The 16,210-nt window shown below is 38.9% G+C and overlaps 1 protein-coding gene across 2 annotated transcripts in view; it reads right to left on the bottom strand.

The window, feature by feature from the left end:
* LOC121947225 (vitamin D3 receptor A) overlaps positions 1–16,210 on the bottom strand; it is a 107,358-nt gene that overhangs the window by 25,232 nt on the left and 65,916 nt on the right. For both annotated transcript variants that reach the window (XM_042492180.2, XM_088082501.1), the window contains exon 4: positions 14,017–14,147. In XM_042492180.2, the coding sequence (XP_042348114.1) occupies positions 14,017–14,147 (131 nt within the window). The remainder of the gene's footprint in view (positions 1–14,016; positions 14,148–16,210) is intronic.

Here is a 16,210-nt window from a genome sequence, read left to right on the forward strand (position 1 = left end):
AAAAAAGTCACAAGCACACACACATTCACAAACTCCTCATATTTAAGGGCTTGCATTCATACCAATGTGATTGCAAAATTCGTTTGAATCCATCGCTGCTAACATGTCTTGAATTTAATCAAGAGGCAACTCCACTAACACTCCACGTATCATTAGGTTGTAACTGATCTGAGCTCCTCTCATTGTGTCTTATCTAGTGAAAGTATTTGAACAGCTTCTTATTTAAAGGGGTTGGGTTTAATAGGTTTAGTAGTGCTTTTTCCCCCCATTTATGTGTTATATGACAAGATTGAAGAGAAAAAAAGGGAAATTAAAAAGTTAAGTTATGATCCACAATGAAAGAAAAGCAGTTCTTAACTGTTAATAAGCTTTACCTTAACAACAGTTTGGATGACTTGATGACAATTTCAAAATCCATATCTTCCCATATATTTTTCCTGAGCTGGCTACAACAACAGGAATATTTCAGTTTTGGGATGCATTGTAGCTCTAAGAAAATAAAAGTTAGCTTTCAAAACTAAGTGAGGGAGCCGCAATGTTAGCTCCAAATATTTCCATCCCCCGTTACATGAACCATACATCTCCTGAGCTTCGCACGCAGAAAAGGCCTGTCATGTCCGCTGCCTTTTTATATGGCTGATGCGGCGGGTGTTGGATGTTTAAGTGCCTTTTGCCTTATTCATGCTGCAGAAGGAGAGACTTCAGGCAGAGTGGAACAGTGGTGCAGAAAGGATTAGACACACTGTTTATAGTGACTCTTCAGTTTGACTAGATGAGAGGACCTTTTGGAAACTCCTGGGTTTGCATGCCACTTCCACATGTCTCAAAGCATCACATTACTTTGGAATCTTATATTCACAACATTATTTACTGCAGATCACAACAGATTTACATCTATCTCTACTGGATTTTAAATAAAATGCAATCCGTGACATTAAGAAAGTATATTGGGACTTTAAGTGATTTCATTTTTATGACTGAGGGACTTTTACATGTAAATGAATGTCCCTTTCATTCTAGTCATTGCCAAACCAGCTCACACATTGCTGATTATGCCTATGGCAGCCAGGGAAAGCTTTCTTTCACAGTGTACCAGAGTTATTGAGTATGCCCGTGCAAACCCATTGAACTGGCATCACAATTTACATCCATGTCTGGCCAAACTCTTTTGTAGCCATGATAGCAGACACTGCTTCAAGTATGGGTGTTGCTGCAAAGAAGCTACAAATTCTAAAAAGTGGATGCTTCACACACATCTTCAATCCAGCAGCATTGAGGATCTTTATGATCAGCACCGTTTCAAGTTGACTAGTGTCACAAATTGAGTATCTGACTTAATGTCCCCCCTTCTGTCCCTGAGTTATGCTGTTAACTAATGGCCCGAAAAAAATCATCCAACATGCTGATTTGTTTTTGCAATATACATTATGATGTCACAGTGAAGTTAACCTTGACCTTTTGGAAATAAAATGTCATCACTTCATCAATTTATTCTATTAGACATTTATATGAAATAGACATATATATGAAACAAGGTCACAGTGACTTTGACTTTTCACCTTTGAAAATAAAAATCTAATCAGTTCATCCTTGAATCTAACCAGACTTTTGTGCCAAATCTGAAAAAATTCCCTAACGGCATTCTTGAAATATCACATTCACGAGAATGAAACGGACATCCCAAAAACATCATGTCTCCAGTCACTGCTATTGCCATCAGAGAAAGTCAATTAGGCAATTTTAGCTAACCTCACTGAAATTGTCAACATTTACTGAAGTGGCATCCAGGTATAGGCCAAGCATGGCCTTCACACTAAAATACTGTGACTGGGAGGAAAGCAGGAGGTGAGGAATTAGTGGCAGCTTGTCCTATGGCTTTACCCTTTGAGATCACTTTACTGCAGAAAATGAACAGAAAAGGGCAGAAATGAAAACTCTGGCACCTCTGCTGTGAAAATAAGGTATAAATGACAGAATGGCTGCTGCCAAGCAGTGACAGATAAGGCAGTGCTATGCACTGAGTGCTGGAAATACAACTGTGATGGCCCATTAGAAGATAAATATAGCGGAAAGACTAAGTTAGTCACATTAGCAACATCACCTCTCTCTACTGGCTTTGTAAAATTTCAATTTTAAGTCATAGTGCAGAGCGAGTCTCTGGAGGTCGTTCTATGGCTGGTATCTCAGAGCCCTCTGAGATCTACCCAAACCAAACAGCTGCTGTTAGTCTGGTTGCTCCAGTTAAAATTGTTGTGATAGAAAGGCTTCTTTCAGCGCTCAAGGGAGAATGGCCTATACCTAACCCAACACACAATTCCCACAGTGCAATATTTTTTCTTTTAAAGACACCTCTCAGTCAGCAACAGAGTGAATGACCAACATCTGGATGTGTGTTGCTTAGTGGCCACTCGTGGTGTGAAACAGGAAACCTTGGAATAAAAGCGGTGCCTGAAGAGGTTTTATAAAGATGAAAAACAGGCGGCTCCAATGTTCCATATGTGGATGTGAAATCTCTAATGAGGTGGTTTAAAATAAATATCTCCTGTGTTACATTTCTTGTTAGACTACATTGTAAAAAGAAAAAGAGTGAGTTAATTACTTAAATTGAAACATATTCAAACATTATATCTCTGTCATTGTTTTAAGTTGCGTTTTAAGGTTATAGATGTCATAAAACACAAACCATGCAAAATATGTGCCTGTAACTGCTTATTATAGAGAACCAAACTAAACAAATACACACCCACATGCACTATATTAAAGTACATGAGTACATGGATAGATTAAAAATGGGTCTACCGGGCACAGGCCCAGGGTCCCAGAGTGCCAGGGGCTCTCTGGCCTTCACCTGCACAATGTCACTCAAGTAAGCACACAGCGACTAGGAGGAGACACAAAATGACCACAGAGACACAAAAACAAGACAAAGGGATGCAAAGGAACTGCAGAGAGACACAAAACAGCAACAAAATCAGCATAACAGTCACAAAATGACATGAAGGAGATAAAATAACTTCAAAAAGACACAAAACTGACCAGAAAACACAAACTATTACTTCAAAGAGACACAAAACGACTACAAGGAAACACAAAACAATCACAAGGATAAAACCACCACAAAGAGACAGAAAATGACAAAAAAACCCACAAAATTACCTCAAAGACACTAAATGTAATCAAAGAGACCAAATGACTACAAAGACAAAGACAAAGACAAAGACAAAATGACCAAAAAACACACACAATGACCTCAGAGAGAAACAAGATGACATCAAAGAGGCAAAATGAAAAACAAAACTACCACAAAAGGCCGCAAAACGGAACAGCAAAACGACACATAACAAAAACAAAAACAGGCAAAACAGCCAAAAAATGACTAGAAAGAGACACAAAAGCCACACAGGCACAAAATGGCTTCAAAGAGACACAGAGCAACAAGAGACACAAAACGACCATAAGGACACACAAAATGACTCAAAAGGACATGAAATGACAGAAAAAACTGCGTAACTACTACGAAGACACATCATCAACACAACAACACAAAAAGGAGGCAAAATCACCACAAAGTCTTTGTCTTGTTCCTTGTGCATATCTGTGCCCAGGGGCCCACTGTCTCATTATCCACCCATGCATACCTATATATTAAACATACTTGTTTCAGAACACGATGTATCTGTTGAGACCAGAGAAAGAAGCACGAAGAGTGTTATGTCATCAGTGTCTGATGATAAGAACACATTGCAAGTTTCCCAGCACACACAGGACACTGAGCAGAAAATGAAGAGCTAATATAACACAAGAAGAACTGCGCAGTAATATATTCAGAGCAAATATTTACCACTCAACCCAAAAAAAAGGATGTATTTGCTAAACCACATTTCATATCTCAATCGCAAAATCTAGCAAGTAAATAGCACACAGATTTTCTTCCTCAGTACATTGTGACAACCTTAAAATAGCACTAAGGGATCAAGTAAACAGAATATAGAAATACTGCTCAAAAACATAACAGAAAATGCACTACTATTGTAGTATTTAAGTTTAAGAGCTGAAGCCTGGCTCTGTCTCTCAGTGCTGGAGCATTGCACTGACCCCTGAATGCCTCCGCCCATATTATCCCCTTTGACTCGCTGCCACGGTGACCGATTGCCCGTGAAGCACTCAACTGTGCAGACAGACAGACAGACAGCATGACTGCCTGAAAAACCACGACTGCCAAAGAGAGACAGGCCCCGAGCCATGAGGTCACGATATGCGCACATACAATCTGACCGTCTGGCAGCAACAGAGACGCTGTCTCACTATTCATACTTAACTGACATTAAATTTAGCTCCATCAAATGATGCTATTTGTTTAGGTTTTTAGGCATGCCGTGTGCTGCTTTTAAGAGATAGAGACCTTGTTCATGTGGGCTGAATGCAGGATAAAAGCTCCATACACTGTTTTATTGGTCTGCTGTAGAAGCCTCCTCTAAATCTGCTTTTAACTCAACGTCTGTTAATACAGCAATTTCTAAATCTGCTGCCAAAAAATTTCAGCTTGACAATGGTAAGTACATATTTGGATCAAAGGAATAAATGCACCAAATAAATACACACTTTACAGTAACTGCTAATTTAACCGACCAACGAGATGGCACGGATGAGTCTAAATTAAATAGTGCTTGGATCATGCACCTCATACTAAACACGGGTTGCTTTCCTGGAAGCTGTAAACAACTATATTTGAAGTGGATTTTCAGTGATTGCACCCTGGATTGCAACCACAGAAGAAGCGTTACATAACCGCGTAATGTGGTGACAGCGACAACAACAACAACAGTTTGGCTACACAGGGCTTAAAAAGGCAACTGAATGAATCTGACTGCTTAGCTCACCAAAGGATTTACTTGGCTTTCATTTCTTTTAACCCACCGCCATTAATTAGGCTTTGGACGCGCTCCAATGTCCATCCAGTCCCGAGCCAGGAGCGGACTGCCGAGAACCACTCCTTGTGGTGAGGACGTCCAAGTATGCAGCACGGAGCCCGATCATGAATAGGCACAGTTTGGTCAAAGTTTGGCACCGGCCGTCAAAGCAGCTATTCTGAGGCCGGGGAACATGATTGAACCAGTCAGCCTCCAGCCAAGTTTGAGCCCTGGATGGCATCATTAAGGCAGGAGTCCACAAAAACAACAGACCATCAAAGGAACATCTTGACCACCCCACAGCGCTTGGCAGACGCGCAGCAGTTTACCAAGAGAAAGTTTGCTGTTTGGAAAGTGACTGATTGGATGTGGTGATGTGGTGCTCTGCACGGCAGAGACAAGCGAAGAAAGAAAGACAGAAAACAGAGAGGGAGGGGGGTGGCTTGGTCAACACCAGTAATGCCAGAGACACCGACAAGGAGGGAGAGGCAGGGTCTCCTTGTTGTGGAGGTCTGAGGTTCGCAGCAGGCTTACTCATTAACCAGCCAAGCGACCAGTTAAACACAAAGGAGGCCACTAACACTCAGATTTGGTGTGATATATGTCAAGCTGGATTTGGTGTGAAGCCAATATTTTTCCACTGCTACCCACCCTGGGAGTGTGATGTTTCGAGAGGTAAATTCAGGTCAGCCAGGCACCAGGGCACCCACACACGCTGAGTGTCTTAGCATCAGCTCAAAACACAAGTGTGCATGGTGGCAGGAAGATGTGGGATATAAACACATTAGGCAACACTTGACTGTGCCTACTTAGCAATTTTAATGACATGGCATTATGTGGGCTTTAGTCTTTTCACACATGCTCCTCTCTCCTTTATTTGCAGTTTATTTGCCGGTTGAGTTACCATTAAAACAATTGTGCTTTATGCGCAATGAAACCAAACGCATCAACAAAAAGTGCTGAGATCTTAATTTCAACTGTAACCTTCTGGTTTCCTACAGAGGAGAAAAATAAAGGGTGTTAGAGTTGCAGGCTTTACATAAGTGGCCAATGCTGTCGTGAGTGTTTATACTTGTGCGCTGGCATTTCTTCGTCACTATGCGATTATTCCACAAAAAACACTGTTTGGCTGTAGTGTAGGGTTTCTATGCCTTTGTGTTGATTGATTCAAGTGACAAAGCTAAAGCACACACGAAACATGGCTAAACAGCAAAAACATTTAACAAAAGTATAAAATGCAGCTCCATTATAACTCACAAGGTTCACAGAGAAAAAATGATAGAGAAGTTTCTCCACAAATGCATCACAGTAATATTACTAGCATAAAGCCTATGAAATGTTTTATTTTATAAATCATCCGAGCAGCTAGAGGACTTCTCCCCTACTCATATGAAGATGAGAACAAAAACAACATGCTACAAAGGTAACTTTACAACATTTTAACCAAAAATGTTCACTGGAAAATAACTTGTCTTATACTACACATGTTTTTCCCAGAAATACACTTTTACCAAGACATACAACATGCTAATGTTATTAGCATGAATATTTTACATTGTATACATTCGTCTTCCAGCTAGCAGACTTGTCTTCTATTCATATTAAGCCTGGAACAAAAGAACATTTAACAAAAGTAACACTACAAGATTTAGGACCATTATTACTCACAGGGTTCACCAACACTTGTCTCACACCAGACACTGCACAACGTTGGATTTTTGCCAATATCTGATATGCTGATATATAACATATCATTTGGCAAATTACCAATATTAATATCGATTTATCCACTTTTCTTTAACCACCTAATTTTAAAGATCACCAAGTCTCCTCTGTAGTGGAATTAATGTAATATTATGCATACTCTTATTGTGAAGGCCCACCAGCAGATGTAGACATGAAATACAATGCTTTTCAAAGTACGTAATGTTCATATTTTGAGCAAAATAAGAAAATACCTCATATTGGACTTATGTTTTGTACATGTTCACTATGTTATTAAAAAAATTAAATGTATTGGTTTGTGATATCAGCATGTTGGCTGATCTGTTTTTTTTTTTTTTCATTCTAAACCAATATCTGCCTGTAGCGATATGAGCATAAGCCTATGACGTTTTGGATTGTATAGACATGGTTTCCCCACAAATACAACATGCTAATGTAAATAGCATAATCCCATGACTTTTTACATTGTATAAAATTAGCCTCGCAGCTACTGGACTTTTCCTCTACTCATATGAAGCCAGGAAGAAAAGCTACATTTATCAAAGGAAACTTTACAAAATTTGGGTCCATTAAACCTCACACGTTTCACAGATAAAACACCTGTCTGACAGTAGACGTGTTTTCACCATGCATAGTTCATGCTAAGGTAATTAGCATAAGCCTTGGACATTTCCCTTTGCATACATTAGCTGAACAGCTAGCGGACTTTTTCCTCTACTCATATGAAGGATGAGTAATAGAGAGAGACTTGAAATGGTATTGTGGAGGGGATTTATTGTCTTCAGGAGCGTATGCCATAGTTAGGGTGTCGACTTAACGCAGACGTATAAACCCCGCTTAAGAAGCACACGATGTTTGATTCTCAAAGTCATGCACGTCTACATGGATGGAAATGCTTTGAAAGATAAGCGGAATAGTTTTGGAGACCAAGCCATTGTTTGTGGATGCATTTACACCTCCGTTTGGCATGTCTATCCAACTATAAATTAAGCATCTGGCACTTATGGTAATGCAGGTGTTATGGTTGTCACAAAGGCAGAATACAAAAGACTCAGAGGGAGGATGAAGAATATAAATTAGGGGGGCGAATGGAGGGCAGCACCACGGGAGAAGCTTTGCTACTGAAAGACAGCGAGGGCGGGGATCCAATCATGGAAAGGCTACAACATTTCAGAAACTCTCCTGTGACTCTAATCCTGTTAGGAATACACACCCCCGCACAAACAGACAAACACAGCAAAGCATGCAAATACGTACGCTCACACACACAAACGGGGAGGTCTTTTCCTGGCATCTCTCTAACCTCTGTCAAACAACGACAGCACAGGGGTGTTTACTACCAACTCAGCTGGCACCGCTTACAGAGGGCACATGAAAACACACACACACAGCGACACACAGTTCAAACTGAATGATGGGGAAGCTTAGATGAAGCTGCCAATATAAAGAGAGGGCAGCATAAAGGCAGACAAAACACATAGCAAAAAAACAAAGGGTAACTGAATTGTAATTTATCCTCAAAGATGCATTCTTAAACATAACAAGTGTTATACATCCTTACACCTAAAATGGAAATGGGTGATTGTTTTTTCTGTTTTGTCAGCTTTACATTTGCAAATATTCGACAAAATATCTATCAATAAGTCACAAACATGTTGTTTAAAAGTTAATTATCTCAGGGCATCAGCGGCTGAGTGGATAAAGCAAGTGCCCCATGAATAAAGGCAGTGTCCTTGCCGCAGCGGCCTTGGGTTCAATTCCTGCTCGAGGCCCTTTGCTGCATGTCATCCCCACCTTCTCTCCCTTTTACACTATTGACCTGTCCTATCTAATAAAATGCAAAAATAGAATCTTAATCAAAAGTAAATTATCTCATCAAAGATATTTTTTAAGGCTCATAGTGGCTGTATAATTATACCCACATTATAACATAATATATACACCCAGTTTTATATATATACTATATATCATTCGGTTATACATTGCACGACACTATCAGAGCACACGGCCTACTCTTTGCACAGATGGAGCAGCAGAATACTAGCCACAGCAAAAGTGAAACTTCACTGTTCATTGAACTGGGTCTTAAAGTTTGCTTTCACTTGCCTCTGCAGCAGCTGTTCCTCTCATCCATTGATCTGACCGGCTCTGACCAGATTGACAGATCAATTATCCACCCTGGGACTAAAACTACTGCTGTGGAGAAAAAGAACTCTGGCTACGCTGCATTGACAGAACAACCAAAGTGTCCAAATGTGGAGAGGGGACACGAAATGAAAAAGAATTAACGCACACAAGATTTTTTTTAAAAAAGCCCCTATATTCTGAATGTATGTAATATATGTGAACCACATATTCCATTTGGGTTTTCTGAATTAGGCCTTATTCCACATGTAGCATTATCCACATTCAGAATATATGTCTCTGATGGGCATTTTACCAAAGTTTGGCATTTTGTCTGTTTATGGTCAGCTTTGTGTGTTATCACAGATGCCGTGTACACTAACAGCAAAAATTCAAGCCGAAGGTTTTTGGATAAATGCAAATATCCTAATAATGACCTTTTCAAGAAGGTGGTCGAAGGAATGAAAGATGGAGGCTTTGTTCGCACAAGCTGACCACAGATGGAAAACTTTGTAGTATGCAGAGCTGCAAGTAACAAGGATTATCAGTGGAATATTCATTTACATTAGCCATGTAAATGGCTAAGTAGGAGTACTTTCTTTTTTTTTCGAATAAGGGCACAAATATTTTGTTCATGTAAATGTAGCCAAAAACCAGTGTTGGATGAAGTACCCGAAACCAACACTTGAGTAAAAGTACATATATCTTACCAGAAAATGACATATTTGAAGTATTACATATTTTTTGTACTTAAGTATCAACATTAATTTTATGATATTAAATGTACTTAAGTATTGAAAGTAAAAGTGTAAGTAACAGCTAGTAATTGAAAAGCATGTAGTCAGAATTTGAATGACTAAATGTATTTCCTTGTAACATACACCAACTTAAAAATGGAGCGTACATTACACTAGAAAAAAACAAGGTCTTTCTAATAACTTGAATGATTTAAAAAGCAAAATCCAGGTTTTACTTCCCACCCATACCTTCATAAGTCCATCTGTCCCTTCCTTGTTCCTTCTCTGCTTTGTCACAAGTACCTAAAATACTTAGGGTGAATGTACTGAAGCTCAAATACTGCAGCAAAGTATTACTACATTACTCCACTTTTTAAAGACAAACATAACAAAGATGCGCACAAAGTAGACACAGCGACACAGGCTCAAAATCAAGCAAAGATGGTACATTGACAGTGACTTGCTGAAGTTATTCATGAGCACATGCACAAGACCACATCTACATGGGAGGAATTTAAGAGCACTTTTTATATTTCTGTGACTGGAGGCGCACGCCACAGTCCATACTGTCTTTACGACAGTTATCCACAGTGTTTCTGTGTTTCACAGTAAATAAAAATTGCCCATTTTAAGGGTAGGAATGCAGATGCAATGTGACTGCTTTTGCTTTACATTTTCAATCAGTTTTCCAAATACATACTTCTGGACAAAGGGGGATCTGTGCATCTATCACGAACGAAAGTAAGTCAATTTTACATCAGGGCAAAGCCATTAAATTAATGAATGTGCCGACTTCAACATAGTCACACCAGCACAATTCTGATATAGACCAATTCAGTTTCTTTTTAAGTAAAATGAATTTGCACTGCATGCAGTAGTGCAACACCAGAATAGAAACGATTAGTTACACTTGCACCAGAGCACAGACATATTTGTGGTCATTTTGAAGCTGCCTGTTGCACAACATAACACAACATGACTGTGCAACAGTGAAAATATCAATATTTTGCCAGTGCACGTCACTGCAAGTCGACACATACTGTACCTGCAGCCTTCAGATGACGGAGATGGGTATCAATTTAGTTTTTAATGTGCATTACGCTTTAAATGTCAAGCACTAACTGCTGGAGTATTATCCTGTTTTCTTTTCAATGCCACCCTGGAGTGACTCTGCCTTTGCTGCTGGCATGAATGCCACATTCTTGAAACAGGTTTATTACTGCAGAAGGTCAGGTCTTGAACAGGCGGAGTAGAGTATGAACAAAGCTGCTGCCTTGAAGCTCTCTACTTGGAACAAAAAATGGCCGCATAGTGTCCATAGATGCTGTGGAGACAAGCAGAGCAGCTGTCACACTCAACAGCGAGTACAGTGGACTTCCTTCACCCAAACGAACCTGAACACTAGCTGCTAGAAACAAAGAGGCCATTTTATACTGATAGGTCTCGCTCTGCCCGCTCGCTCGCCTCTCATCTTTTGTCAATGAAACACAGACACTTCAGTGTCATGTGGCTATTTGTGGTCAACACGGTGGTTATCGGCAGTCTGAACCCTGCCCCGCATCATCTCTGTTTCACACAAACATACACACAGTCTGTTTGTGAATGGAAATGTGGGCCAGACCATTGTGCGTCTCTTTGAAGAAAGAGAGCCATTGTTGAAGAGGACTTAAAGCCCCCTGGCTTCCTTCCTTCCTTCCCTTCTCTCTCATTCTCCCCTTGTCATCTACTACTTGTAGTGGTGGTGCTGCTGCACTGCTGTTGGTGCTGCTTCCTATTAGTCTTGCAATCAAAGCGCACCTTGACTTGCAACCACGTTATGGAGAAAAGTGACAATTCCTCTGAACTCTAATGACTCTAATGATGTCTGTATAATGTGATAATTAGTCAACATGTAGAATAAAGAGTCTGTAATTATGAATCAGTTGTGACAAGGTGTGTTAACGTGGGGTGAGGTGATGTCTCCCTTCTCCTCGTGTTACATCCTGGTGCTGTATGCATAACCAACATGGTTCAGAGCAGAACTGTGTCAAACATATGAGACAATGCAATTTCCATGCATTTAAGATACATTTTTGCACTTTTATTCACGCTATCTGAACCACACTGATAGGATAAAAGCAGGATTAAATACATTAACTATTATTCGCAGCATCTATTTAAACCAAGTCTGAGTTTGCCGTATGGTTCAGCCTGCTTTATGTATATTCATTATTGCGGGTCTCCATGTTTCAAATCAGATCAATTTACACCTGACTCACTGATTCTATTGGCTGCTGTTCTTACCCAATGTCTTTAAATATTAAATTAAATGTAACACGAGTGGGAAACCAATTTGCTGCTCGCACCGGTCAACCTGACACTAATGTCTCCAGGGAGTTGGTACATGTAAAACTGAGTGAGCTTGAATGTTTTGAGCTTTTATGTTCCCTCATAAAGCTTTAGAGAGCTGATGAAGATAATACGATCAGTGAGTATTAGATAGTATTAATGATGATGATAGCATAATAAAGAGCAATAATTAAACAATTACAGTAAAAAAAAAAGATTCTATGGCTTCCAAATTACAAGCTTGGTTGGGTTGATTTTGAGTTTTGCACTGATTTAAATTGTGGATTGCAGATTTTTTTTTCCACTTTACTTTCCCAGTTGGAACCCGACATGTTAAAAAATGGACAAAAAGAACAACAACACTGAACAAAGAATGTTCAATGAGCACAACAACTCATTGAACAGGACTTTAGGCTGCCCTCATCTACCTGGTTTTATGTGTAATAAGAATGGGAATCTGTTGAAATGAATGTTGCCATGACACTACAATTTTTAACTTTGACACAACACTAGCATTATAACAATTCAATTTCAAACATCTTTTGATACCACAGTAAAAAGTAAAAACACTCCAAGGCACAAAGAAGTATTTCATTTATGGAAAGATGGTTTTTTCACAAAACTGGGTTTTCAATGGGGTAGAAAGATGCAATTTATTTTTTAAAAATTGGTGCTACATGACCACAAAAGAAATAGAAAAAGGGCTGTGGCATTCGCTTTTGCTCAAGAGTTAGAAAACCTACAACTACAAGAATGCACTGCATTGCACCAGACCATTAAACACTGCTGCAAGGTGCACATCCAAGAAGAATATGGCAGCCAGCCAGTAGCTCAAATTCTAGCTAAACAGTACAGTAAAAAATACTTCTGAAACATGAATAAATATGCACAGCACTAACAGACTCTTGGTTCATATTTGAGCAGCACTGCTTAGTTTTTCTGTGTTTTTTCAGCCTCTGTTTTCACTATTCAGGAAAAAGTTCGGGATCCACTTCCTGTTCACAAACTTTCGTATTACAGCCAAATATGGCACTTAAATATGTTTCTGGAAACATTTTAGGTGAAAAAAGTCAAGGCAGCTATAGAATCTTGGTTTATATTTGATCTGCGCTGTTTAGTTTTAACGTTTGATTGAAGTTTGGTCTGAGTTGAGAGAGAGACAAAGAAAGAGAGAGAAAAAACGAGAAAGAGTGGCAGGACTCTTTTTTCTCAATACGCTTCTACAATCTTTTGTGTCCTTGCACAGGCATAAACAAATGAGGAACAATCTGTAGTTTAAGCAACAGCCCAACCCAGAGGAAAATAAAGCTGCTCACAATATATCAATTGGTCTTTTGTTGTGTTCATAGGCTTCTCAGAAGTGAGACATGCTCGATGTCTCTTTAAAAAGCTGCACATAGTGCTGACACAAAGTCACTAAAAACCCGCCTCTGGTCGCATGGTGGATTCGTTGCTGGGGAGAATATTGTAACAGCCACACGTTGAAGACCAATCACTTTTCTTCCCAGTTGTTTTATCTGTGCAGCCTTGGGTGGAAAATCAGATTTTAGGTCTTTTTTTTCTGTACTACTGAATGTATAATAAGGAGAGACTGTTATGTTATAAACATTGAAGAAGTACTGATGCGTTTGACAACCTTAGCTGAAATATGCCTCAGACTAAAATACCATCTGGTCTAATGAAGAAATAGAAAAACAAAAAAGTGAACTGTATTTCATGCAGCAGTGACTGCAGGTTTCAAGCTAAGCAGTGATCCTGAAGCAGCATCGGGAGCAGCTTCAGATGCCTGAATTAATATTACATCAAAGGACTGTCAAAGATCTTACACACTGCCTTCATATGACCTCAGTCTCAAATCAGCAGAAATCCTACCTACTGTATGTGGCAGCTGAATGACATTAGTATGTTTTATCGACTCGTTTCCATTTTTATCTGTCTATAGGGTAAGATGTGAATTTATAGAATTGTTTTTCTGATTCTATCATTTTCTTAAAACATTTGATGTGACCTAGATAGTACTGGATCTCTCAAGTACTGTAATTGCTTCAAGAAAACTGTCAGAGTGAAACTGCAAAGAAATGGTTGGAAATAAAGTATTTGCAGCTTAACTTCACACGTCCACCTCAACCTGCAGGTCTTTATGAAATGAGCAGCGCTGCAAGAATGTCAGCCTTCAGAAACAGTCTACTCACACTCTTTCATCATGCCGATGTCGATGCAGCGTTTGAGGCGACAGGCCTGGCAGTGACGCCGGTTGTCCTTGGTGATGGTACAGCTACCGTTGAACGGGCAGGTGAAGGAGGCTTTACGCTTCATACTGCGCCTATAGAAGAGAAAATCAATGACTCACTTAGCATTGCTTATTTCCTGTGGTGCTTTAAACATTCCATTGTATACTGATGATAATAAAACTGTCAGTGAAATGACTTCTTAATGCACATTTTTTTTTAACTCTTCCAGATGTTTAACCATTTCAGAACCAGGAATTAGCTGCAAAAATCACTGAAATCTGCATTTGAGGCAAAATGAATGCCCCTTTAATTATTTTATGTACAGTAACATAAGATTTAGGAGCATCACAGCCTAAATAATGCACTACCTAATTAATATTTTTCATCTGAATGATTACTAATTAATTCTACCTGAACCAGCTCATTCCATTCTTAATAAAAATGAAGGTCTATTTGAAGTGAAGGCCTCTTTTGCCTTCGGCTGGAAGATTTAAATTAATTAAAGTACTTCATTAGTGAATCTTTTTCGAAGAGTCCTTGATATATGAAAAAAAATCACGTGTTACGCATGTCTGTTTGTGTGTTGGAGTGAATGTGAGAGAGCATGTGGACTCCACGTCATAATGTGTAATATATTTAATGTACATTGTGTGAGCAGACATCAAAACACATACTGTACAATAACATCTTAACATCTTATGGTCAGACAATGGAAACAATTTAAGTAGGAGCAAAGCACCCTGGACATGAAAGCAGTAGCATATATTCATTTTGCTGACAACTAAGACATTTACGTCATTAATATAGAAATACTTTAGGAAGGATAAATATACTTGGTGGCCATTTGTTTCACAAGTTATATAAAACTGATTGCTCGAACAGCCAACAAAAAGTACCTAAAGTGTTTCTGAAAGACAAGTTCGATACCTGCCAGAGCTGCCCAAAAGTAAAAATAAGCCTTATTTCTGAACCTTAATGGTTAGCAAAGAGTTTTTGAAATGGGGTTAAATGAGGTACTTATCCATAGTCAGTGTATTACATATAGTAAATGTCAGACAGCAGGCACCCTGTTGTAAAAAGAAAGCAGGCTGGAGTCCGACGCGGAAGCTATGCAATGTACCACTGTGGATGGGTTAAGCAACAAATCGCAATTTTCAGGCACCTAAAAGAAGCCCACCTCAAAAAAAAATCAATATCATTTTATGTGTACGCTATACTGATAGTCCTTTCACTGCTTTGCCTTCATGTCAGTCAGCCCATTCTGGCAGAGAACTCCATCCATGCTCTCATCAAACAGACCACACTCTTTGACATAAACAGTCATTTTAGCTCGCTGAACACAAGAGATGCTGGTCTGCCACTGCTTTGATCTGCTTGTGTTATTGCATCTACAGTGAATCTGAACCAACATTTTTAAACACCAAAGTCACACAATGACACAAATTAGACCAAAGGCTCCTATGTTCAGCAATACTTAATCACTGTTCCTCTCAATGGAGTCAGGCTGTAAAAAGAGTGATATAATAGCTTCCTTTTTTAAGTTGGACATTTAGGTAAAGCAGTGAGAGTACTCTCAATAGAGCATACATTTGAACTGATTCAGATTTTTTTTAGGTGGGACATTTTTTCAGGTGGCTAAAATGTGTTTTGTTCCTGACACCTCCACTGCTGGACAATGCTTGCCTTCTGTGTCTGCACTCCTGCTTGTTTATCCAAACTGGGGGCGACTGACATCTGCTGTATGTAATACACTTTCATGTATAAGTATCCCCTAATACCCTACTTCAAAGTATCTAAATTATCCCTTTAAGAAACCTGAGCAAATTGGCTTGATTTCTTTCAAAAACATGGCAAGAACACAATTAATAAAAGAAGAAATTACCTAAAAATTAGCAATAAATCAGTAACAAATACAAAAAAAAAAAAAAAAATAGAAATTTAAAACACAACAAATGAGGCAAACAAGACTTGGCAAAAAGTCCTTAAAAATATTTAATTCTGTAACAATTGTAAATATGTAATTACTATAAATATAAAATAGTTTTTCCTGAGCATTTTTTCCTTCCTTCCCTTTTTTATCCTTTTCTTTTTTTAGAAAATAATTTTCAAAATCTACTAATTTCTCACAATTTCTGGAACTTTTCTTACCAAGTTG

Source organism: Plectropomus leopardus, chromosome 9, assembly GCF_026936395.1.
Source record: "Plectropomus leopardus strain MGB_pleo_1.0 chromosome 9, ASM2693639v1, whole genome shotgun sequence".
In the NCBI taxonomy this organism is placed as follows: Eukaryota; Metazoa; Chordata; class Actinopteri; order Perciformes; family Serranidae; genus Plectropomus; species Plectropomus leopardus.